At 34.3% G+C, this 25,496-nt stretch overlaps 4 protein-coding genes and 1 long non-coding RNA gene across 10 annotated transcripts in view; 2 read left to right on the top strand and 3 right to left on the bottom strand.

Annotated features, from left to right (window-relative positions):
* Positions 1–834: 834 nt before the first annotated feature.
* LOC124298888 (calcium permeable stress-gated cation channel 1) lies at positions 835–6,665 on the bottom strand. 2 transcript variants are annotated; one of them, XM_046751477.1, is made up of 12 exons: positions 6,442–6,665; positions 5,829–5,955; positions 5,480–5,697; positions 4,951–5,227; positions 4,739–4,842; positions 4,329–4,521; positions 4,148–4,259; positions 3,827–4,023; positions 3,399–3,728; positions 3,043–3,318; positions 2,683–2,916; positions 835–2,544 (listed from the first exon to the last, which is right to left on the bottom strand). In XM_046751477.1, the coding sequence occupies exons 1-12, from the start codon at positions 6,459–6,461 to the stop codon at positions 2,314–2,316; spliced, it is 2,319 nt and encodes a 772-aa protein (XP_046607433.1). In that variant the 5' UTR covers positions 6,462–6,665; the 3' UTR covers positions 835–2,313. The 2 variants fall into 2 exon arrangements, with proteins under 2 accessions (XP_046607433.1, XP_046607434.1); XM_046751478.1 differs by having other exon boundaries at positions 2,343–2,561.
* Positions 6,666–8,456: 1,791 nt separating this feature from the next.
* Positions 8,457–11,613, bottom strand: LOC124296921 (putative uncharacterized protein DDB_G0291812). Its single transcript, XM_046747356.1, has 5 exons — positions 10,874–11,613; positions 9,946–10,712; positions 9,271–9,816; positions 8,904–9,141; positions 8,457–8,826 (listed from the first exon to the last, which is right to left on the bottom strand). The coding sequence occupies exons 1-5, from the start codon at positions 11,396–11,398 to the stop codon at positions 8,551–8,553; spliced, it is 2,352 nt and encodes a 783-aa protein (XP_046603312.1). The 5' UTR covers positions 11,399–11,613; the 3' UTR covers positions 8,457–8,550.
* Positions 11,614–11,672: 59 nt separating this feature from the next.
* LOC124296924 (uncharacterized) lies at positions 11,673–22,815 on the top strand. Its single transcript, XR_006906479.1, has 3 exons — positions 11,673–12,283; positions 12,436–18,513; positions 22,529–22,815. It is a non-coding gene; the product is annotated as an uncharacterized LOC124296924 (long non-coding RNA).
* LOC124296923 (transmembrane protein 268) lies at positions 14,612–22,676 on the bottom strand. Of its 4 annotated transcripts, XM_046747360.1 has the most exons (6): positions 22,050–22,676; positions 21,543–21,923; positions 21,122–21,289; positions 18,271–18,466; positions 15,264–15,347; positions 14,612–14,899 (listed from the first exon to the last, which is right to left on the bottom strand). In XM_046747360.1, the coding sequence occupies exons 1-5, from the start codon at positions 22,674–22,676 to the stop codon at positions 15,295–15,297; spliced, it is 1,425 nt and encodes a 474-aa protein (XP_046603316.1). In that variant the 3' UTR covers positions 14,612–14,899; positions 15,264–15,294. The 4 variants fall into 4 exon arrangements, with proteins under 4 accessions (XP_046603316.1, XP_046603314.1, XP_046603315.1 ...); XM_046747358.1 differs by lacking the exon at positions 15,264–15,347; XM_046747359.1 differs by having other exon boundaries at positions 14,612–15,347.
* Positions 22,816–24,107: 1,292 nt separating the features above from the next.
* LOC124297296 (mediator of RNA polymerase II transcription subunit 15) overlaps positions 24,108–25,496 on the top strand; it is a 5,313-nt gene continuing 3,924 nt past the window's right edge. Inside the window, exons 1-2 of one of the 2 annotated variants that reach the window (XR_006906572.1) lie at positions 24,108–24,344; positions 24,676–24,962. Coding sequence is in view for 1 of the 2 variants with exons in the window: in XM_046748185.1 (XP_046604141.1) it covers positions 24,687–24,962 (276 nt within the window). In the remaining variant the exon portion in view is untranslated. The remainder of the gene's footprint in view (positions 24,345–24,675; positions 24,963–25,496) is intronic. The other variant, XM_046748185.1, reaches the window with a different exon arrangement.

The raw sequence follows: 25,496 nt of genomic DNA on the forward strand, positions 1-25,496 counted from the left end.
ATTATAAAAGTAATAAAAATTCCAAACAGTAAATCCCATTTTTTTTTCTTGAGGTGTTTTAGAAATTGTACATAGTGTAAAATGCGCTCTATAGGCGAAAAATACTTTTAAAAAACGCCACATTTACTGCATTAAAATAGGATCTAAGTTGTGGGTTTCAAAATTAGCTATCCATTGTAAAGTATTCATTGATTTAGGATTTATTGTTACTTGAACTGTGTATTCGTAAGATGTGCATTAAAAGTATGAAAAAGCTATTCTATTTCAAATCAATCATTATTTCCGCTAATTCACGATGCGAAATTTAAAAAGAAATCGTACTCATGTACCTATGTATATGGATACAAGCATTGATATCTTGCAGCATGCACATTAGTTTGAAATGAACTTTGTGTCTAATCGCAACCTGATCCGACACAGAGACGTAGATTTTAGAAAGTATCTTCACTTTGAATAACCAGCAAATTGGTAAATTATTGCCTCCAAGTATATCAATGCTTTTTGGAAGTCAATCACTGCCATCCACCATGGTTCTCACTGAATAATTCATAAAGCCAACTGTTATACACGTATCATAAAAATTTTATTATACAAATTAGTGTACATCTATTATATGGTTTTTGAATCCTGTATGGTGTGTCAATCATGCAAAAGTTTCTCTAACTAGCGATTACGATAATCATTATTTTATCTCTTGGAGTACTTTAAAATACACGTATAACTAATGAAAGAAAAGCTGACAAAAGCAATTTGAGGAAACTTTCGAGTTGTCCAGTAAGCATTGTAGCAGGTATTAAATGAAGAAAAATTCTTTTGTAGATCAATTCAGTGAACTGCAGATCTCCTATTAATGCATAAACATGAATAAAAAAAAATTAATTCGTAGTTAAGTGGCTTATACATATATTACAATTCAACTATAATTTTATATACGTTACACAATTTCTATATATCTTAACGAAGTTACATGAATATTTTTACAAGTTCGTACAGCTAACTGTATGTATAGAATGCAGATTGGAGTGGTCCTTCTTTAGAGATCAATCAAAATTTTTATCATTTGCCCCCCAAATCGACTCGAAATAGTTCAGAAACATTTCCCTAGTTTTTTCAGATCTATTTCTCAACTCTAGCCCTAAACCGCTGCATGTAAGAGGGTGGATTTCCCGATAAAAAATTCACGTATTTCGGCTATATTCTCAGTATGTATTTTATTGTAAGATTAATAATTATCAAGAAAATCTGTAATTATGAGATTTGACTGGGCGCGTTGGTGCTACCATCTGCTAAAAAATTTACATCATCATACCAGGCAATCTAGACGAATTGTACAACCCCTAAGTCTAACTTTTTTTTCATTTAGTGGGTGTGCAATTCGTCTAGATTGCCTGGTATAATGATATGGAATTTTTATCAGATAATAGCACCAACGCCCACTAAAATCTCGCAAACACAGATTTAAAAAAAAATTATTACTCTGACAATAAATATATACTGAGAATGTGACCTAAACATGTATTTTAAATGGGAAAATCCACCCTCTTACAAGTAGGGGTTTAGGACTAGAGTTGAGATGATAATCTGAAAAAATTAGGGAATTAGTTTGAACTATTTGGAGCCGATCCGGGAGGCGAATGATAAAAAGTTCGTCCAAGCCCTAAATAAGGACTTAAAGGTTGAAGGATTCGTTCCTTCGACAAAAAAATTTTCGAATTTACATTCTCTACTAAATAAGGACCACCCTGATGTAAATATATATTACTATGTATAGAATTTAATATTAATCTCACAAGTTTTATGTGGTTTAAACATTTCGAATATAATAATCTAAATATTAATAGTTCTTGGTATTTATTAGCTACCATAAAATAGTTCTATAAAAGCAATCCTTTTATTTACACTACATATATTTACTCTTCTATCAAAAATTGGATGTGAAACTCAAAGAAGCATGTAGAATCATCGATGTATAAAAATTTACATCCTTAGAAATGTTAAGCGATGTTTTAATAGACCTCTGATAAACTTGATTATAAAATCTGTGTAGAATATTTTAACTATTGTTTATACGTTCTTTATATTTCTCAAGCACAGATGAGTCGAAGTTAGCGATAATTTTTGATAACGCTTATTACAATGCAAATCTTTTTTCACATCAGAATCCACTTTCTGTTTAATATCAATACTTGTTTAGCTGTAAGAAAATATAATTTTTCAAAATTATTTAGTATGTATAGAATCCCAAAACAATCATCTAAACATAACCACAGTGCTTTAAAAATCAGAACAGAAACAATTATCAATTGGAATAAATTAAACCCTTGGTTCCCGTCCATAATCTTGATACAGCCTTGGACTTTCTTGCATTACCACCATGTTGGGGTCAACGGGAACATTGGAAAGATCGTCAACGATTTCTGATGATAGAGTAGCAGTCGAATTTTGGACACCAGTTTCCACAGGACTATTCGATATAGGTTTTACTCTCAATACCGGTGGTATAAAACTTTGTGCTGTACCCAGATCCCCTCTTGGGGTTTGCATCTAATAAGGTGAATATCCTAGATTAGATGAGCTATCAAACTTTAATGAAAGTAAAGTGAGCACTAATCCTACCTTATTTTTTTTTGGGTTCACAGAGTACTAATATTATTAATTCAATAGTGAATAAATGAATCTTACTTTTGATTTTGACGTGGGTAATGATGCGCCAGTAACAAGGCCCAAAATACTGATGACTAGTCCAATAAGCTGCACTGCAGCAAGTGGAGAAGAACCTCTACGCACTAAACCTAGCGCTAGAAGAGTTGTTTGAGCTAAAATAGGAGCAGCACCTGCTGCTGAGGCAGCTGCTCCAGCAAGTCTGCCACCACCTACACTAGGTCCGTAAGCAAAGGACAGATTATGTCTGTCAACCTGTGAAAAAAAAAAATAACCAAATAAATCAGAAGTTACCAAGGATATCAATTACGTAGATTTTTCTATGATTGAAAACAGGTAATTTAGAATTGATATCATTTTTTAAATTCAGTTTCCACATACCAGGTGTTTGACACATAAGTACAACAATCCAAACGGTGTTATCAACGGACAGGCTACACTGTAGACCGTAGTCATGGTAAAGACAAGTAATAGCCATGCATAGTGGGCTCCAAGTGGAAATTCCCATAATACTGCTCTCCTGACTGCAACACGTTCAGCTCGACTTCTGGCTATGCATAATCTGAATGTGTACAGAGCTAGTTCAGGAAACCTCACTAATTCCAACCCACACCCCACAAGCGCGGCAGTCACTACGTAGTTCACAAATAGAGCACCCTAATAAAGTAGGTGAGTTAATTTAATTTTAAGATACAGTTTCTTAAATGAATAGGAAAAAATTCCAAATGGTACTTTACCTGATCTGGTAAAAATACACACTCCCACCTATTTGATGTGCCATTACCAGCATTAACTGTCCAACTTAAAAGTGCTTGTGCACTGGTCAATCCCAGACTTGGCAGTATGAGGACCATCAGTAGTAGCAGGAGTAAAGTTTTTCGCATAACTGCTCGATTTAAACCACTTCTAGTCCAATGTTTTACCAACGCTTCACTTTTGCCTACCAACGCTGGCATCACAGCAGCTACGCTTACTAACATCACTGTTGGCAAGAAGGAGGAAACTATGGGACTCAGATTACTTATTTCTCCTGTAATTGGTATTTTATTCAAAGCTGATACTATGACCTAAAGGGTGAAAAGAATATTGAGGTAATGAGTTTTCATCGAATTCCATCAGTATTTTATAATTAGTAGAAGTATGTATTTGAATTCAAATGACTTACTGCGGGTGTGGTAAGGAAGAACAAGATTGCACCAAGTATCAAATTGATTAAAATGGCATTGAGGTACCAGCAAGGTCTAGCTATGCTTAAATTTTCCCAAAATATGTCTGATGGTGCTGGAGCATAATTAACTGACCATTTTATAGTGGGAGATACTCTCAATTGTCTTTTCATACTTCTAGCTGCACCTGGTGTACCTGAAAAATTTGAAAATAAGTATTTCTAGTGCAAGCCACAGGTTATTTAATCAGAAATTACTCAACCACTTATACAGAAAGCAACTTTTGCATTGTACAACTTCGAGAATTTCCTTCCACATACCTAATGTAACAAATGCCATTCCTAGTGGCCTAGCTAAAGCTGCTTTTCTTTCCTCATCTACCAATGCAGTCAGCTTGAATTCTTCCAATGCATAAAAGTCTTGAGCATCCACCTGGTGCGTAAAAGTACAGTGTTATCATCATATAAATCCTCATGTCAAACCTATCTTTGCCTCACATACCGTGTGGCAACAGCATCCAAGAACTTCTCCGCAAGGATATGGATACATTTTTAAAGGTGGCCGCTGCTTCGCATAATTTTCACAGTACAACCTTGCTTGCTCTGCACAATCTCTTTGAAGGTCTAATTCCGTCAACCGCTTGATATCGTGTGCCAGAGTTACATCCTCAACTGTGAGTGTCGGAAATGCTTCTCTATAAATTAAACAGTGTTGACTTTTTACTAGAAAAAACTGACAAGGTCCACACAACCATGAAATGTGAACAATGATAGTAATTCTCATTAGTTCATACTTGTAACAAAATTCTCTGATATTAATCTAGTAGAATTTAATAACCAAATTTTGTTTTTTGTCACTACCAGTATTACAATTTGGAAAATAATCAGAACAATGAATTTAGTGATGCATACCTGAAATATTGAGTAAGAGCTTCCACGTTACATTGGTGTTTTGGTATATCTGTAATGAGTAATGTTCTGGCAGCAAGTTCTCCAGCTGGTCTAGCATCTCGAACCTGTAACCAAAATTATATTTTCATTAAAACCATAGATAATGACTGCTTGGATTAAAATATTTTAGTTATTTTTGAAATAGATCAGTTTTGAAAACAGGATATTATTACCTGTTTCGTGAAACGTCTCATTATAATGCATCCGATTGGAAGATAAGACAAAATTAGGAGACTATGGACCCAGACCCAGTCAGAATTAGGATCAATATTCGACAAAGTCGTGTGACCAAACCTCGTCCCATTGCTCAAAAAATTCCCATGAAAATTAATAGGTAAAGCAATGCAAAGAGCAGCAGCTGTCATCAATGCTGTCAACATTATTAAATAACGCTCAAATGAAACGTAGAGCAAGCCATCTGGGCCTGCGCGTCTCAGTAACTCCTCATCTCTGAAAATCAGTAAAAGTAAATGAAAATGGGGTTGTTGTTCTTCCATACTAAGGAATCTCTCTAGATCCACTGAGATTCAATTTATTCAATTACATGATGGTGCTTCATCTGAATTTCAGACTTCCAAGAACAAATTAACTTATACTTTTGCCAAATCAGCTATTAACAAGTATTTAAAGGTTGATATATAAAGCATTATCATGGTATTATATTGATAATTTATAGTCTTATCTAATTGTCATTATACTAACGTTATTCTAAATGCAGTGACGATCCATGATAGGAATCCCCTGTCAACGTGAGATAGTTGAGAATTGACTGAAGCCTCGACACTCACAACATCGATTTCTCTACCATCATTATCCCCATAAAATAACTCTGTCCATCTATTATCGGACTTTTGTAATAAAGCCAGTCTCCCATAATTCCATGCTCTTTTCCGTAGTAATCCAAATATCAGTACTAATATCTGGGAACAAATGAAGAGAGTATCAGTTGGTATCGAGTAACAAGGAGAATGAAATAATTGATGTATCCTTACAATGAAAATAAAGGATTGCAATACAATAAAAAATGATAAAAAGGATAACTATTGTTTACCATGAAACCAATAGTATTCAACAATAAATTTTCTGGGATTCCGGAGTACACGTCTGTAATAATGGTTGCATTGTGCCTTGGGATAGGAATGCAGGTATCTGGAGATGGAGAATCCCATCCAAGCCAGCTGAAAAAAGTGTGATAACAAGATCTTACTTTCTTATAAAATGATGTATATATATTTATATTACAAATGCGAATGGTCATCTGTTGCATACTCCATACAAACTATAAAAAAATGTCAAATTTCATGTGACAATGAGCAACTATCTAGTAATTAATTATATTGTATGATTGCGATTATTATCGTTATCAATATATTTGCCACCCCAATATTACTATAATAATATAATACTATTTCTTATAGACAAGTTGAAAGAAGAAATATGAACATAATGAATCAAACAACAATAAATTATAGTTCTTAAGGGAAATACGAGTTTACTTTGACAAAATTTGTGTAACTTCGTATGTAGGTACTATAGAAATTCGATGACTCAATCATTGTGCAGGATCTAGGAAATGCTTTGTGAAATAATTCAACCCACAAAAAACAAAACAAAATATTATAAGAAACTAGTCAGATTCGCAGGATTCCTCGATTGTCACTCACGTATCATTATAATCATCCATGATCCTAGGGTGAGAGTGACGTGTTTTTAATTTTGATACATCACCAAAAACACATTTTAGCAAACATCTGTCAATTTGACAGCTTCGGGATTAATTTCGCACTGGACTGTTAGGCTAACCTAACCTTCCCCCACGCTCACCACTAACAGGAAGTAATAGCATGTAATAAAAGTAATATTAGGGATTACTTCTTGACCACTGATCACTCACTTCTTGCTGCCCGTGCTGCCTTCTGATTTTGCCAGATAGAAGCCAAGAGCGTTCAGTCTAGTTTTCGAAGTGCATGGTCGGTAAGCACTGCATGACACTAACCGACCAATATTCTGCCCCTTTTAGCATCAGGTGAGCACTTAAATCATGGAGACTAGAGGTAAGGAGTCCGAACGCAATGCTAGCCAAATGGTCGGTGAAAGTGATATAGGATCTGCGGATTGTAACCGCCTGGCAGCGCTACCACTGCGGGCTCCGTCAGCGCGGTGATTTTGAATCGTCGATCCTCACGTATGTATCCTATTCGTAACCAGGCGCTGGTATCGCTTGCGGATACATCCCGAACTACAAGATTTTTCATCACTTTCACGAACCACTTTTCGACGATTCCGCCATATGCGTTCGGACTTCTTTTTTACTCTAGTCTCCATGACATGATACAGAACGCTTCTATGGAAATCAGTAATTGAAATGGTCGAAACTCTTGAAACTGCACAAATTACAAACATCTTCTGCATGCGTGATGTTAAATACGGCAGAGTATTGGTCATTGAACTATAATAAAAGCTAAACGCTATAATCAAGTGGAAGTGCTGTCTCTCTCGCACTGGTACAGTCTTTCAAAAAGTTTATACACCTGTTTTTACTTCAATCACTTATATCACATTTTTGTCTAGACTGTCCCACGCATGCGCAATAGCTAGTAGAAAAAATAGCACTTCACCTCCGAGCGACACCTTGGGCTGAAACCCGACCACCGCAGTTCAGTGGAAGCTGCCGGGGCTGCCGGTCAGTTGGGACAAATCAGTGACGTCTGCTGTGTACTCTACTACACACAGTAGAGATCATTTGGAGAAATACGGCTGATTTGGTACTGTCATCAATTTTGCCCATGATTTCTATTCATCTATGGACCGCACCGCTAGGGAACTCAATAATTGAGGTGTGAATCTGACAAGTTAGTATTTTTATAATTTTTAATTTATTTACATTCTTTCACTCCAAAAACGGGTATAACAGTACAGAAGATTGTTGAATTTAATAAATATTTATCAAAAAGGGAGTAATTTTTTCTAAGTTATTACCTATTGTACATACATACTTGCAAACCGATAAATATTATTGCTGATCCTTTATAAAGTCTAATTGCATGGTTTCTTAATAAACTGCACCTGCTAAATTCATTCAGAATCGTAACTTTCATCTAGAGTATTTAAATAACTATATAAATAAATATATAAATATTAACTATATTAAATATACAAATGTACAATAATGTTGAGGGAACAAAAATGATCCCAGGTATTTTACATGACAATTTAACTCACTCGTTTAGAAGTAAATATTTTACAATAATATATATGGGTATAGGATACATAAATCTATATTTCTTCACTGATTCTTCCCTGCGGATTGTACTACCCTTAATTATATATTGGTCAATTTTAGAAGTTTATGCGATCAAATTTATATTTGCAAGAAGTTCTGCTTGCAAGCATGGGTATAGAAAGTGACTCAGGACTATCGCCCCATAGAATACCAATATTCTTCATGATAATTTGAGACTAAAATATTTTTTATTTCCGACACAAAATTTGTCATTCGCGAATTATAGCTGTTTGAAATTAACCAAATCTGGTAGCATCTGATGGTTTAGATCAGAGCTGGTGGATCGCACTTAATCCTCGTGCACTCAGCAGTTGTCCTGAGCCATCAGATGTTGCTCTGTAATTAGTCAATTTCAAATGGCTGTAATTTGCAGACGACAAATTTTTTGATTGAAAGTAAAACATGGTTCAGTCGCAAATTTTGCACGAGGACTATATTGGTAGCTTATGGGGTGATAGTCCTAAGTTATCCTATATACTTCGGAACTAAATCATTGCGGTTTCCGTTTCTTTGAATAAAGTTCTAAAGGTTGAATTTCTCCATGTGTTATTGAGTCTAAAATCCAAACTTCTTTTAGACCTCCACGGCCTACAATTATCTTAGCTTCTTCCGGTTTCCTGGTAATTCGACCACTTGCCATGCAAACCAGTTCTTCTAAAATTGAAGCTGGAGTAGACGTTTTATTTTTAATATGTATCAACCCGCATGTGAGAAATATTTCCGACACATATGCTGTTCGAAACAGTTGCTTTTCCTTGCGGTTCTCCTGCAAAAACGAATATATATGCAAACTGCAAACAGGAAACTTTTGGGTATAAACTTATTTGATTCTCTGAAACTCACTTGTACGGCTTTAGAAAAATTGACGATCTCGTATTTTTCTGCATTCACCCATTCCTTAGCCTCGCGTACCTTTGAGATCCACTCATAACTCACTAGCCAACAACCTCTGAGTAGTCCACGCAGCAAGTTTACAGTACGTGTGCCATTGCTAATAACATGTGTAGTATGGCGGGTCACAATTTTTTGTAGTTTGGCTGAACCCAGAGTTGTAATGGTATTTTTTACCAATAATTTTTGCCTACAAAGCATCATGTAAGAATAAGGTTGATCCAAAGCCGACCTTACAATGATGGTTTATATTCAAAACACCAGAGCCATGAAAAATTGTTACGAAAAAGCTAGAAAAAAAAAGCAATAAAATACTTACTCTATCGATAATCCAGTCGCTACTATTATTATTTTTGGTCTTTGCTTGCTACTTGTGGTTTGAGTAAGCTGGTTTTTTGGTTGAAAATCGTCTAGAGATGTCCTTCCTATGGCTGAGCTGATACTGTCGCAGCTTTCATTGATAGTATGAGAATTTTCATCCATTCGTTTCCATAGATCAATATCTGCCATCTTATTAATCACGATTTTTTTTGCCTTTAGTTTTCTGATCCTTTTTCCTTTCTCTGGTATTGGCTCAATTTCTTCAGTATCGTTGTCAGATGAAGCTATCGGTTTCTTACTAAGACCCTTAGTTTTGGGGATTTTTTTAGCTGTTTTATTACGTATTTTGACCCGTCTTTTACAAACCAACGGAATTTCTGGCAGTGTTTGAGTTGACACTGGCGACAAGTCTACCATTTCAGATATATTTAATCTCAATAATTTCTTTTTTCCTTTCGCAACTGCTTTTTTGGACAAGTCACGAATTGCATTGGGTTGGTTAACTTTTGGGTGAAGGCTACTATGGTTTCCATTCTCCAATGATCTGTAACAGTAACATAAAATTACGTAAATGATTTACTCCATTATCCCAGTTGCTAAAAAAAATAACGTGTCATGGATTCCAAATCTAAATTGAATGTTACAAAATAGAATTTACATGAAAGTAACTTACAAAGTATCCGACGACCTGCTGTCATTCATAGCATCTGAATTCAACAGGTCTGTTTGCATATTACGAATTGGTTTTCTGCTCCAAGTTGTATTTTCCTTATCGTTTGTCGTAGGAGTATTTGTCGCTCTAGTTATTTTACTTAGTTTTACAGGAGTAGCATGGTTTTGGTCATTGCAATATTTATCATTTTGTGGTATTCTTTTATACAAAGATGGGTTGTATGGAAGATTAATTTCTCTTGGAGATTCCAAATTGATAACAGTCTCTTCGTTAGCTATTTGTTGATAATTATAGTCATTTGACAAATTGTCATGTTCAATTAACGCAGTAGTAATTATTAAAGAACTTGTAGGATCACTGTCCTGCGAAGATGGCGAGGTAGCATTAGTGCCATTTCTTTGATCATGAATCACAGATTGATTTTTACTGATGTTTATGGGGTCATAAAGGCTTGAATTTGGCACTGAGCTGAACCTAGAATCTAGCGATGTATTGACATTCAGTGAGGTGCGTATTGTATTGATACTGACATCTTGTTCTTCAGAGTCTAAAATTACTGTGGTATCTACTCTCTTTTCTATACATGTTAATGGATCTGTATCTGGAATGAAAAACGAGGAACTGTCACTTTTGTTTGTATCACGATGTGAGTTTGGTGTGATATCAGATTTCGGTTGCTCGGAATCCAAAATTGATTGTCCTTGGACAGTGGTGATGTCCATTGAAGTCTCCATAACTATGGTCGCAGAAGAGGACAAAATTTCACCCTGAAAGTTCAAAATAAAACTTATGATACTTTCGTTTGAATTAAATTAAATTTTCTTCGTCAAATTATAATTTTTGTTCAATTCGTGAATACAAAGTATTTTTTGTTTAAGTGCAGAAAATAAATCTGTTGCCAGACCTTTCCACAAGACATGGGTCTTACTTGAAGGGGAAAGCGAACTGGTTCCAGAGCATTGGAGTGCCTGGCATTTTCCGAAGGCGAGAACATTTCTTGCATATTATTAGAATCGAGCCCCATTCCATGTCTACCTGTTACAGGTGTGCTTGTTAGCCTGACGAAGGAAGGTCTGATTCCATATATCTTTGCTTTATGTGACAAACTGCTACTTTCATTAGTAATTTTACTTTCAACATTTTCACCAGCAGCTCCTTCCGTGGACTCATTATTATGGTTGGGACTTTCATTTATAAACCGTAGCTTGGAGCTGGAACTCTTCAACGTGTGGTTTCTGGTAAGCGATCTTCTTGGGGTAGCTTCGATCCTCGGTGGGCTGATCGTAACGATAGTTTTATTCACATTGTCTAAATTCACTCTATTATCGTTAGACGATAAACTTGGGTCTGAAACGTAGCTTAAGTTCACATTCAGTGAAGTACGCCGATTGTTGTAGGTTTTTTGAATACTCGGAATTCTTAACCTTCTCTGAGTTTTTCGCCTTGGACTCATAACGGTGATGGTTAACACACAATTTCATAGAAATAGACTTTCATTATGAAAAAATCTTAAGTAAATATTGACCTCGAAAGTAACATCATTTGATATTTGTTTTTGTTATTATCTATCGTCTTTATTTACGTCCTGAGGTCAGCGAACCCCCTTTTTTTTTTGACACCTCCCGCGTTAGGTTAGATTTTTACGGGCAACAAAATACTGCAGCAGTATTTTACTGCCTAGCTCTTGGCCACAGTAGTTTTGGCCAATAGGAATGCTGACAAAGCAGAAAAGCGGTACCTGGCGTGCTTGAGTCATAGACCTGAGTGCAAATCTGAGAGCACATATCGTGGAGGAAGCCTGGCGGCGGATAAAGAGTCCCCGACGAGTATTTCTCTCTTTCTACGGCAACCAGTCGCGAGCGTGCGAGACAGAGAAGGGTACTCTGCTTACTATTCCGCTCTCTGTGCCGCTTTCCACTTACACGAAAGGGTATACCAGGCTTCCTCCATAGTATATGCTCCAAGGTGCAAAAATACTCGTGAAAATCTAGACCACGAAGTCCTTATTCTTCCTTTTGAATTTATCTTACTCAAAATAATTTTACCCATTTCGTTAAAAAAGCTCCTTTGAGGTACTTGGATAAAAAGTTTGTTGAAAATTTTCAAACTACGAACTTCTAAGGGATTACAATTAACCTAAAAATTGATTGACCAGTGTTGTTAAAAAAATGTGAAGAAAATTAATTGATGAGAAACGAAAAAAAGAGATAGCTGAATATGTTTGGAAATAAAAAAAATAATTTACCGCCGAGGCCTCATCCCCCATCACCTGAACAGGTATTGGAAGATATTCTAAATGCAAATAAAGATGATGTGGTTTTCAGATTCAATAACAGGGGTACGTAGATTTAAGTATCAATAATAATAATTTACTTGTTTCCTAATTATATCTTCTCATGTCTAATCTAATATTTCATTTATTTAAAGTCGATATAATTCAGTAAAGAAAGTTAAGAACATTTATATCTTTAACCTTTGTGTTATTTATAGAGGAATCTGGGGGTGAGAACTTGCATTATCCGATGAATACAAATGATGCGGAATCCGTGTATACAAGGTTGAAAATATATTTAAATGTTAAAAAAACTTTGAAGAAGTTAAGTGACACACTATCGATAGAAAATGAGTCGTTGCAAAGTGCCAATGTAGAGATGAAAACGATGGCTGAGGGTATAAGGAAACAAGCACAAGATGCCCTTGTTAAACAGTAATAATGATATTTGTTTATAACGTGTAATCACAATATGCATAATTATAATCAACAAATATAATTTTCAATATCCAGCTCAAAAGTAATATACTTGTAAATTGTTTTATGTACTATAAATCCTAATTTATTCTAATTCAGTGTAATGATAAACATATTTCATTTTAAAGTACATATGATGATATGTTTAACTCGATGTTGTGTACTTATTTTAAATACACTTACTCGGGGATACGAGAACACTAAACGCATTCTAAATTTAGTTATGGTGAAAACTTCTGCACTATAATATATGAAAAAATCCACTAAAATTGGACAGTTATTTTGTATGGGAATCTCCTAATAGTCCCTTTATAAATTATGATTCGGAATTAATTTCACAGATAAAAAAATTAGACATCAAATTCAAAGTACGGAAATTCAAACACAAAACTTTTCGCTTTTAAACATACTTTTTTCTTAATTTCACCACTATTAAGTTTGTTAAAAAAAGCCCGTCTAGCCCCTTTAACTTAAATTATATGGACGTTCAACATCGAGATACTCATATAGGTATTAAGAAACAGTAAATATAGTCTTGAGATTCTAAATTGTAATATTCGTTTGAGATATTTCACATATAATGTGCGTAATGTGCAGTTTTGCAACGTAATTTTAAAACTGCTATTAAAGTCTACCTAAAAAAAAGAAATTAAAAGTTTTGCCTACAGATTTTGGGTGTCTACAAGTAGTAGTATATAAAAAATCAAAATATTCCTGCAGCACACAACAAGACTACATATTTGTTCTGTGTAAATATTTTATCAAATTCACATAAATGTTTCCAAGTCATCGTTCATAGCTACAAATTTGCCATACCATGAAATTTAGAAAGGTTTAGTCACCCTGTGTAAAAGGCACAGTTTTACTTTAAAAATATTTTATGCTACATCACTAATTTCATCTGCGATAATTACATTCTTCAAAGGCACATTATTTCAAACTAACAAATGACTGCTCCTGTGAATTTATTGAGAATTAGGAGAATAAAAATGAAAAATAATTGGTAGACTGTAAAGATCCTTACTGAACAATGTGCTAACATCATTATCAATTAGCATCTCTACCTACAAAGATTACATCTTCAACGCATATTACCATGTTAATTCCAGTCACACAGTAGAACAAGTTTACACTGAAAACTTCTAATTCCTCATTTGCAATAATGTCTTTTAAATTAATCGGTGCTGGTTTCTCTTTTCTTAGAAAGTAAGATGTAAATTTAGGAAAACTATTGAAGCTCAAAACTATGATACAGTATGCGTAAGTGTCTGCTTACTTATTTTAGTTGACCCGCAAAAAAGAGAGAAAAATGTCAGAATACATTACGAGTATTCGACTTTGAGTATCGTACAACGAGGTAATCAAAGTGTAATTGAATCTGCATCTTGTTGTCAAGTTGTGCGGAAGACAAGGTGCTTAACAAATTTAAAGCCTCTTTTGAAAAGTACCATTCATGAATATTGAAACTTGCGTGGAAAACTTGGAAACATGGATAAAAGTTTGATTCCACAGATTAATGCTTGTACAGATTAGTTATTCATGGAATATTAAAATACCGCTTGAGAGCACATTTGTTAGCAAAATTAGGACGGAGATCGTGATTAGTACATTTCAAAAATGGGTCCTTTGATCAAGAAATATTTATACAGTAGTTGCAATATTATATATCTTTATACGTTTGAGGTATGTTGAGATTCAAATCCGAAGACCTTACACATTGGAGAATTATAAAGCAATAAATCTGAACTTGAGAATGCGAGCATAATTTTTAGCGAAATAATAAATAGGCACTTTTCAGTCAGACCGTATATATCGATACATTAACGACCCATCACAAATTATTTATTTTTACCCAAACTTTGTATCAAAGGCACGATATTGTTCCAAGAGAATATTATTCATGTTTTACTTGAACTCAGGTGCCTTTACGAAGTTGTCATACTGTATAATAATTCTATGATAAATAATGAATCGATTCATCAGAACGTGAAATAAGTTTGTAAAATAAGTTGTCAAGCACTCGATATTCATTAGTTGAATTTTACAAGAAATTGAGTTGAGTGAAAAAATAAGTTGCACGTATTTTGTGGATCAAGTTTTAATTGTAAGACAATTATTGCTAGTGGTAGTTTAAGTCTGGTATTGTGTTGACTCTAACAGCAGGATCACTAAGATAAGCGCACCAAGTGAAACCAGGTGGATATCCTGTAAAATTGGAAGAATGAGTTATATTACACCATTAAACAAATTGATTTGATACAGTCTAGGGTGCAATAACATACAATAAATTGGTAGAAACATATCCAGATGCCCTGTGTAGTGTTTGTGTTTGGCCAAAGGTGCAAACCTATTAGTGAGATGAATTAGAGAGGCTCATTGCAAGCGCCTTCTTATTGTATTTAAAGTTAATGTTAAGATGTCAGTAGTTATATGATTCTGTTAGTGGAAAGATAAGTCAAATTAACTTCGTGAAAACTTATTCTAGTCATTTGCGATATCACCAAAGCCAATTTACATTGCAATTAATTGCTTAACATATGTTTATTATATTCCCATTTATAATACTTACAAGGTAGTAATTGTGAACAAGTTGTATGCAGTTAATGTGTATGAGGATCCGATAAAACTGCCACCTGTAATGTTTTTTGTCCAGCTGCGTGAAATTGTTATGTTGTTATTAGTCACAACTTTCTAACGGTAGCCCAACTAATTGTTAAAAAATGTGCAGATTTCCTCTAAAAACTGAAGTTTTTTTTCAATTATTATCGTTTGTTCAGTGTAATTCCGGTTGATCAGCAGTTTAAAAAATAGTAAGCAGTGCAAGTCAATTAAAATGCGTGCTATGAACACAGATCTTTTACCTGTGTCCGATATCCCTGTCTTACTGTACTAATTGCTCGACTGGTAATAAACATTCACTCCTTTCCGCTGTCTACTTTCCATTAATAACTTGTGCATACAATCGTTTTGAACTGTGCCCTTGCTTAAGAATAGATAGTAAAAGCAGACAAATGATAATTGCATAAACAGAAAAATATAGAAATGAACAGAAATTTGATAATGAAATAAGTAGGTTGAAAATGATGTCGATGTACACGAGGAAAGAAATGAGAAAAAAACGGAAATAAAATTGTATAATAAGTATTTAATACAGGTCATAACAAGGATGCATAATATGTGTACATAAAAATATATAATTTGTTACTTTAATAATTATATATATCAAATGCTTTGCATTTGTTTTTTTTACCTTAGAATTTATAAATTCAATATAATCCGAGTGATTCGTGTAACAAAGTCCTATGGGACTATAATCTAAGCGTGTTAATCATACTTCATTGGAAATGCTAAAATTAGCTAACCAAACTCAATAGGGACGGAAAATTGAAGTGCAATATGTTCACCATATGTATACGAAAAAAATACAATAGTGCTGCAGAATAACCGTGTTTACAAAAAAATAAGAAAGTTGAAGAATTCGTAAACTGTAGATAACTTTTACTCTTCGTGATTAATGATTAGATGTTACTGAAATGCATAAATTGCAAAGAATATTTGTTAATTTTCCAGAGAAAAATAGTATAGTATGTATCAAGGGACAGAAGTTGATGATTGCGACAAGTGTGAAGTTTTCACCTGAGCAAAGTGAGGGCAGCAACCACACGAGTTGCAATCGAGAATTTTTGGCTCGAGTCACACAGAATAGTTTTTATAATAAGTAAATGAAAAGTGGTAGGGCTTTGCTTGGCAGTATTGCGGGTACGAATGGCCAATTTTTTCTCCATAGGGACGAAAGTGAAGCAGTTGTGGATTGCGCTTGGGCGAACCTATCTTTACAACACTAAGAGGAAATTGGCTACTTTCTTCCTGCTAAACTGCTATGCAAAGCCCCACTTTTCATGCATGTGTGACAAAACACATATATCAAGTTGTACAGTAAAAATGATCGATACAAATTTAATAATTCCCAAGAATACTTTGCAACAATCAATCAAGGTAATGAACTTCAAATTCTTAATGTATAAATATTATAATAATTATTGTCTATAAAAGACAGATGAATTGAAATTTGCTTCTTTACTGCCATTTGATCAGCTTGTAGTATAGTACGATTATATTTCACATCATACTCATTGCAAAGATGAGTTGAATGTGTTAAAACTTAAATTATACACATTGCTTTCCTTTCATAAGTAAATAAGTAAATCCGAATACTGCTATAATACATACAATATCGTCTATTCGATTTTCTAGCACCAATATTAAGAAGTATTGTGAACATGAGATTTTTGTCTATGAATACATAGATCAATTAGATCGCAAAGTCAGTCTTTTAAAATACAATAGATCTACCACCAAAAAGCATGTTTAAAATAGCTGCTATATATACATATTTTGATTGAGCAATACTTGGAATTCATTAGTTCTTTCAATATTTCTGTAATAGTACAGTTCACTCTTTCAACAGTGCCAGTGTTGGGTGTGTAAGAGAATTTCTTTCAGAGGAAAGCAATAGCGTGCACATCTAGTGTACGACACTATGGAAAGAGCCATAGAATTTAGCCCCAGGTGGGAGAAGCAGCACTATTGGTAAAGCGCAGTGTATCGAGTTACCAAAAAATTAAAAAAACCACAAATAAAATATCTTGGTCACTAATAAGAATCATTTATCAAATTGCTTAATCAAGACAATTAATTATATACCATTTAAACTAGTATAATCCACATAGAATAGAGAACGGCATTATGCAACAATGAAGCAATTTTATTCACTTTTCATGAATTTTTAAATCTCACCATTACCAAAAAATTTACTACATATTTTTATGTGAACTAGAATATGTTTTTGAAATTTTTAACATTAGCCTTTGATTCGCCTCATTATTGCAATATTTCATTGAAGTATGTTATCTGTCAAACCCCAACCAAAGTACGATGGATTATTTACAACGTGACTAAATAGCAGTGAGTACAGTTTTGATCGCTGTAATGTGTGAAAATAAAAAATGAATGAAGTAACAATAAAAATATGCAACATATAATGCTAGTTTGTGATAAATATACCAAAGTGTTTTCTAGTGCAAAGTATATATTCAATATTGAGTAATCCTTGGATATTTGAAAAATTTATAGCCATAATGAAATATTAAATAGGAACTGTTCAGATTCAATCATTTCAAAAAAAAATTCCTTCATCCCATTAGGTACCAGTATTTTATATGGCTATGTATGATAGTGCAAGGTTTCATGTTACATTTAATGAGTAAATGTGGGTCAGAAAGATAACCATTACGTCACATAGCTAACAGAAACATATAATGCCAGAAATAACGTTTTTAGATGAAGTGTTTTCTTATCATTCTTTAAATCTGTTTACAATTATTGTTTCATTTAGTTATAAAGTTAATATTGATCAACCGTCCAACAAAACTAGGACATTTTTAACACGCATCTGTGTTTTAGCATGCAATTTGGAAAAATAAAGGTACGTTTGGAATTTCCACAGATCATATAGTGCCCCTATCATTTGAAGCCATAATTTGGAATAGAAAAGAATTGACGCATGGTCAACTTGCCTTTGGGTTTATATTTGAGGTGATCTTCTATATACTGGCAGGGGCAGCGGGCGGAGACGCAATGTCGTGGTGCGACTGATGTCCCCACAACAGTTCTATTTCGCTCCTGGGAATCTATAACCAGGTCAAGTCTGCGCCTTGCAAAGTGTCGCGCCCATCTGGACGCATATCTCAGCAGCAGCAACTCCGCCCGCTCCTACCAACACAGACCAGCACCGTTCAATACCTGCTATTTACGTTTAGGTAATAAATGTTAATAACTGTAAGTTTGTGCATAGCTGAATTTTTAGAAAATAGGTGATACAAACATACATGATTAGTTTCGTGGTTAAGAATTTAGTCAAAACACCCAATCAACATACAAAATGGCCATGCAGCTTTCCAGTATTGGTAAAATGCGTTTTTCTATGTTTTCACTGTTATCAAAACTGCAGAATCTGTTTGCTAATCTGACTTATTACAAGCTCCAAAGAAAAAAAGTCAGATTGAGTAAATGAATAAGCAGTCAGCAGTTGTTGAAAAAATAAAGCACTAATAATAATTATTCGGCATTATACGATTATATCTATATAATTTGTAGAGTACACCAACATTATTGGCAATAATGCTAAATTTAGAATACGAAACACGCGTCGTTAACAAATTTTGATCCTCAGGTAGAGAAAATCAATTAACTTATATAATGTATTCAAGAAGATTCTTAAAATGCCAGACAAATTTTCGTTTAAGGAGTTGAATAAACTTCAAGAATAGGAATGTAGCATGTAATGCATGCAATTCAAATAAACAATTTGTAACACTAAACGGTTGAGAAATGCATAATTTAGTTAAAGACTGATGCATATATTACAAACTCACAACATTTTTTACTGTATACTACAAAGCTGTTTCGCGTATGAATTTATATGAAAAAATGTGTGGCTGCCTACGTTTTTACAAAATTCATCATTGACATTGAAAACATGAAAATATAATTATAATGGCATAACCGAATAATACTACATGTAATAATACCACTTCACATATAGATGCTTGAAATTCAATGACGTTATGCATTTTACACTGGTACAAATATTGACTAACATTGCCAGATATTTTCTCACAGAAGATGAAAAAAATATTAAACGTAATTAAAAATTGAGACAACTTGACGTGATTATTTCAATATATGCTCGTTGAGTAATGAGATATGTGATACATATGATAATAATACAGCTGTATCCTGGCTATTGTCAAACAATTAATTTTTTTATGTGATGTAAAGAATAAAATATGATGAAAGTCGGAAATAGATCTATGAAATTAAATTAGTATGACGTAATATTTATACATTTTGAAAATCCAACAGTATTGGAATGTATTTTTTTTATTCAAGCTGCAAATCCAAGTTTTAACAAGTACTCTCTTGCCGCCACGTTTTACTTAGAGTGAGAATAATCTACACAGTATTGCATATCTCATTCCGATCCATTTCAACCTGGGATCCACTCAACATTTTTACCACAATCTGTGGCCTCGTATGTAAATATTCTTTCCTCCGGTGTTGTGAGTTCTATAACTTGTTTCTTAAATAGCATTGAACGATTTCAAGTTTATATAAAAGGCAGATCTTCGAGATGGACAATCCGTTCCAGTCAACTTATAATACAGACCACAATAAAGGTAAACATATTTTGGCACGTCATATCACAAAAATCTGATAAACTGTTGTCAATTAAACCATTTCAGCACATAAATTTTGAGGTAGAAGCTAACATTTGAAAGACTTCAGAACGGAAAATAAATCAATTGAACAATTACTAATTCCTTTTGATTAAAATTACAAAAACAATCTGTACATGAGAACAGCAATGTTCACATCGAGCTCTAGAGGAAGAACTATAACGCATCAAGTATATTTTGATCAATTGCTAAATCCCCCTATCCCTCAGAAATCCACTCCATACGGGGCAGAAATCTCTACCCTGAATACGAGGCTTATTTCTTAACCATTCCTCAATATATTGACAAGGACATAAAGAAGATGCGGAATGACGCGGACATGAAGGGTTACCCCCCTCCTCGTCAACTGTCCAATCCAAACGTCGTCGCAAGTAGTCCTTAGCCCATCGTTGTATGTACCGACAAAGTACTAGTTCACCCTTTCCCTAATACATCATTTTAAGTAAAATAACTGGGATGTAAATAATATGGTACGTGTGATAGTGTATTGATAAAATGTACATTATAATACTACAAAGTGGGTCAGAGGTTAGGAAGAACTGTAATATAGTTTTAATTGGATACAAAACGAATAGTGTCATAAACGACATCTTACCAAATTGTTTTTAAATTCGTCTTAGAGCTATTATTTAGAAAAGTATGGTATATTTTCTACAGTCAAATAATATGTGATGTGGCATAATTTTTCTAAATATTTCAACAATTTTTGTTTTGTATTTTATTTCAGCTTTATTTGAAGTATAACACAGTTGCTTTCCTGTTTTTTTGACTCACTTCATAAAATGTTACAATTGAAATAAAATATATGGCAATAGTACAAATCCCACAGTTCTAGATGAGAAAGTCTTTACAACACTTTTAACAAGAACTGGAACCCATAAAACTTAATATAATTTGTTTGGATTTCAGTAGATTAAAAAATTTGACTTTGAAAACATACGTTTATTTTTTTATGTTTGACTATCAAAGATATCACCTGTTTTATTGTTATTTCGGATTAATGCTCAATGCTAGTATTTGTGGAAGGGATTTTAAGCCAAATTTAATTTACTATTATAAATTGTCAAACAACGAATATCAGTCAACATACTGTTTCAAACATCGCAGAAATTATTGAATTTATACTGACCTGCTTACGCGATACTCTTGTAGTTGTACTACCCTGTATAACAATATCGCTGTCATCAATATCCATTCTTTGTTGCAGGTCCTGTCTACGTTTTGATTCAGCTGCCTCATCGCCTCCTATGACTCTTCCTTCTCGCTCCTCCCTCTCAATTACTTCTTGCAATTTTTTCTGAAAAAGTAGTAAAATACGCTAGAATCAGCACTCAAAGGACTCGCTGACAAGTCCTCAATTGACACGGGAGTTTTTCTCAACGTGTTTTTCCGAAAAACTATGAATTCAAACTTTTATGAAAAATAAGATTTCCGTTTTTTGTCTTAAATCCAATCTCTCCTTATTTTATACTTGTTTTATATGTTCTTTTGCCTGGCAATGCTCTGTGAAATGGTTACAATAGCAATCATGTTTTTGTTTTCATACTTACAATGCAATCGGTGGTGTCAAAATAAATAAAACACAAGTTGACTTTATGGCATGATATTTTGCCACGGTCATCTAATCCCAGTAATATCTTGTGTCGCAATAAATGCCGGTTTACTTGAGCCATACATTTTTCTAGATTATGGTTCAACTTTATCTTAACAAACATGCACAAAAATATTGCAGCTGCATTCAAGACTAGCCACATAACACCAAGACCGAACAAGGTTAATCCTGTTACTCCTGAGAATAACAATCCCAGTAATACTACAAAGGCAGTAAATATCCATAAAACGAGAATACGTTTGTAGCATATGTTGTACATGTTGAATCGAACGTCGTTTACAAGTACTCCCATTATATACACGTAATCTTCTACTGTAAGCTGAAAAATGAAATATTCAATCAATAAGTTTTGAATAACGATTTTGTACTTCAATAATTGATAAGTAATGCATCGATGCCTATTACCCTAAGTACCTAATATGTTATAGTGATAAGTCCAACTTACCGTCAAACCCTGAGCCATTAATTCTTCGGGTACCAACTCTGGTCGAAATTTGGCGGGCGTAATCCAAGGCCATCTTGTGTTGACTGGTAAAAGTGTGACAATTGTGTCCCCATTGGCAAAGCCCTGCCTAATGTTACCAATTGGGGTGTTAACAACGTTATTAGTACTTGGTCTCCCATTCGAAGTATCTCGAAGGTCAATTGTTTTCAAAGAAGCACTTTTTGGATCCGACACTCTAACATCGGATGGTAAATTTAGGTCAGGTCCTTCTGAAGATATAGATCTGTTCAGACCAGATCTATCTAAATTAATATGAACTGATTCAGTGGCTATTACTGCACCACTGTACTCATCGTTTGACTTCTTTTGTGCACTTTCAACCACTTCCTCAGAGTTTACTATTTTCTCAACATTTACAGCTACCGTGTCTGGTCTCATTACCACAGGATTATTTTCATTTGATTTTTCTACTTTCTCAGGTGGTTTTAAACGGGCTGGTGTTTCTGGTGGCGTTTCATCATCAAATTGGACCCAATTTTTAGTCTTATCTCGTATATCCCCAGACGAATTGGGTGACTTGGATATAGGCACATCGTCAGTTGTGTCTTGAGACATCGAGGAGTTCATTTTTTTCTGGATGAACAAGAGTAAGGTGTTAAATTGAGAATTGATTAACATTAACAATAAATCAAGTATGTTATCACTTTGAAGTAATTGAAAACATAAGTGAACATGATGAACAAATAATTATATTTATCACTGCAAACATTTTGACCTTAATTTTTTTTATCTTTTTACCACATAATTACCGAGTTTAAAGATACGAGCGCACAAAAGAATTCGGAGAAATTATTTCGTAACTCCTCTTTACCGAAACTAAGCGTACGCAACACAAATCCTAATGACCTACGCGACGTTCGTATTGTTGTGAAAATTATACTGGTGGTGAGTGAAACGTTGTAAATCTTTTGACGTGTGGGTGTGACACGATACGTACGTTTATTATATTGCGTATTGAACCTTACAAGAATACCTGAGTAGATAATAAACAATTGCCGGGAAATTGGTATGATTGACAATTGTTTACCTATTTGACGCCGCAATAGCCGATCCCAAATTAACGCGTTTAGTGGCAAAGTGTGAATAAAACATCGGATTGCATTCGCTTACCTGATACGCGACGTGAACCGTTCGACTCGAGTATCCTATACTATAGAGAGTCTAGAACCTGGCTAGGCCAGGTGACCCAGGTGAGGGTATACGCAAGGGGGGACACCGACGTCAGGATACGTCCCCTGCAAGCCCCCTGCTACCTGATACGCTGTTTGGTCGTATACACACGTGGAATTGTGTATACATGCATACGGCATATATTAATGTATAACTTGTAAATGTACGGCACATCACCTGACACATCCCCCCCAAACCTGAACGTAATTTTAGGTGCATTTTTAATTGGCGTTATACGGTGGTAAAAAGAAATTAAGAGAGTTAACGAAGTTCGAGACTGAAGTTACGTTGTTCATGACAGGAATGAGAAAATGCGAGAAAACGTTTTCAACACTTGTCCTCATAAAGATGAGGAATATATGTCTATAGGAAGAAAAAAAATGTTTCATTCGAGATTTTTGGACTGGTCGGTGGTGAAACAATTGCCGTGGAGTAATATTTAAATTCGGAAAATACGAAGTTGTAGGGACGCAATTTCGTAAGAAATTCACGGTGGCTTTTACTTGTTGATGAAGTTAATTTGCAAGCGTACAGAATAAAACCTCTGCGAAAGTATTATATTCATTACGAGCCATTTCGAGTCTCATTAATGTTCAGTCAGGTCATATTAAACGTGAATCCGTTGTCTAGAATATGGTAGACTCAAAAAGGATGGACGCGGTCTTTTACTCTGCAATGAGCATATAATTGTAGCAAACTCTGTTGTAGCGCCGATTTTGGCACTGGCTAAGTGGCCGTATAGGGAAGTAAATTTCCAGAAAATAATCGCTCAGTCTTTTCGTAATCCTTTCTCTCTGCTCTGTAGTAAGTAATTTGTAGTTGCTTTTGGAACCCCACACGCTGAAAATCCTAGCGGCTAGCGGTCAAATGAAGTTTTAACCGTGGTTTTAACCAAGAAAACTAGTAACAAGTTGGTTTGTTGTAACGTGAATTACGAGTCAAATGAATAAGTTACAGAAAGAATCAATGAAACTTATGCTATTGTTGCACTTATTTTATAAGTCTTTAATTGACGTTGTCCCTTTCTAAAGTAACGCTACTATCACATTGTGGTGTGTAGTAGAGGTACGGTATACTTTATAATCAACTTCCAAAAAGTTTCTCAACTGCTGTCAATCCTCAAGTTAAACTGTGCACGTCCAGAAATTTATGAGATATTTCATTAAATCTTGGGTTGAAGTAATAGTAATTTTTATTCAGTAACTCAACCTCTGCGACTTTTCACTTTTTCCCCATGGAAATTGTAAAAATAAATGTGTTTAAGTGGTCAAAAAATTTTAATAATCAGTGCACAACGATAACAGAAAGAAATGATTTGGGTCTTGGATAGTCCCGTCATATATATTGCAATACTCGTCTCACATTTAAGCCTGATTAATGCTTGATAATATTTCAGCTGAAAAAGGAATGAACCCTAATATGAATCCATTGGATGGTAGTGGCGTTGAAAAGAGGCCACCGGAGGTCAGCCAAACTTTACAAAATATAACTGCGATTCAGAATACTCAAAACATTGCTCAGAGTAGTGTTCCAAGTATTCAGCCGCAGCAGACTATTGTTGGTACATCATCAGCACTACTTGGTAAATCTGTATCTCTGGATCTTAATCCAAAACTATCTTTGATGAAATCTCCGAGCCAACCTGGGAACGTATCAACAGAACAAAGCAAAATTACTACAACGGTGATGTGAAAACTAATTTATAGTAAAGAATATTGCTGTATAAGAACATTGCATATCAAACGTTCTCGTTCACTTTAATTACCTAGTATTAATCATTGGCTTTGATCTTACGAAAAGTTTTCAATGTTATTGGGAGAGAAATGATTTTGCAGATATTAGCTTTCAGTGTTTCCATCTATGACAATGTGAACAGCTGACAATGAAATTTTTATAAAATTATTGTAAGTTCGCAACAGCAAAGAATTTTGCAAAAAAAAAAAAACAATCATTATCTTCAGGATGGTTGATTCAGGTAGAAATGCGAAGCACGTTTGAAGAAGCAAATCTGCAAAAGATCGTATATATAACTTGAGAAAAAATTGAATTTAAGCTGAAGTAATTACATACATATTACGTGTTATTGAGAATAGACATGGAAAGAATCGTTGAGTTTAATTGAATATTGTTAGATATTGAAACCCATCATTCAATAATTGTTTACTCAAATATTTGGTACAAATCCCATCTGAATACAGACAAACTCAAAATGGTAGA

This window comes from Neodiprion virginianus, chromosome 2 (assembly GCF_021901495.1).
Source record: "Neodiprion virginianus isolate iyNeoVirg1 chromosome 2, iyNeoVirg1.1, whole genome shotgun sequence".
Lineage (NCBI taxonomy): Eukaryota > Metazoa > Arthropoda > Insecta > Hymenoptera > Diprionidae > Neodiprion > Neodiprion virginianus.

Bases quoted from the DNA above. Each gene is read 5' to 3' on its own strand.
- LOC124298888 (XM_046751477.1), bottom strand. From the start codon at position 6,461: ATGGATGATTATAATGATAC. The intron at 4,843-4,950 runs GTAATAATATCC...TTTTGGTTACAG, and splicing joins TGAGACGTTTCACGAAACAG to GTTCGAGATGCTAGACCAGC. The intron at 4,260-4,328 runs GTATGTGAGGCA...TTTACGCACCAG, and splicing joins TTGGATGCTGTTGCCACACG to GTGGATGCTCAAGACTTTTA.
- LOC124296921 (XM_046747356.1), bottom strand. From the start codon at position 11,398: ATGAGTCCAAGGCGAAAAACTCAGAGAAGGTTAAGAATTCCGAGTATT. The intron at 9,817-9,945 runs GTAAGTTACTTT...TTACTGTTACAG, and splicing joins AGCAGGTCGTCGGATACTTT to ATCATTGGAGAATGGAAACC. The intron at 8,827-8,903 runs GTGAGTTTCAGA...TCGTTTTTGCAG, and splicing joins ATTTTTCTAAAGCCGTACAA to GAGAACCGCAAGGAAAAGCA.
- LOC124296923 (XM_046747358.1), bottom strand. From the start codon at position 22,676: ATGAACTCCTCGATGTCTCAAGACACAACTGACGATGTGCCTATATCC. The intron at 21,924-22,049 runs GTAAGTTGGACT...TTCATTTTTCAG, and splicing joins TAATGGCTCAGGGTTTGACG to CTTACAGTAGAAGATTACGT. The intron at 18,467-21,121 runs GTCAGTATAAAT...CTGTGTTGGTAG, and splicing joins CAAGAGTATCGCGTAAGCAG to GAGCGGGCGGAGTTGCTGCT.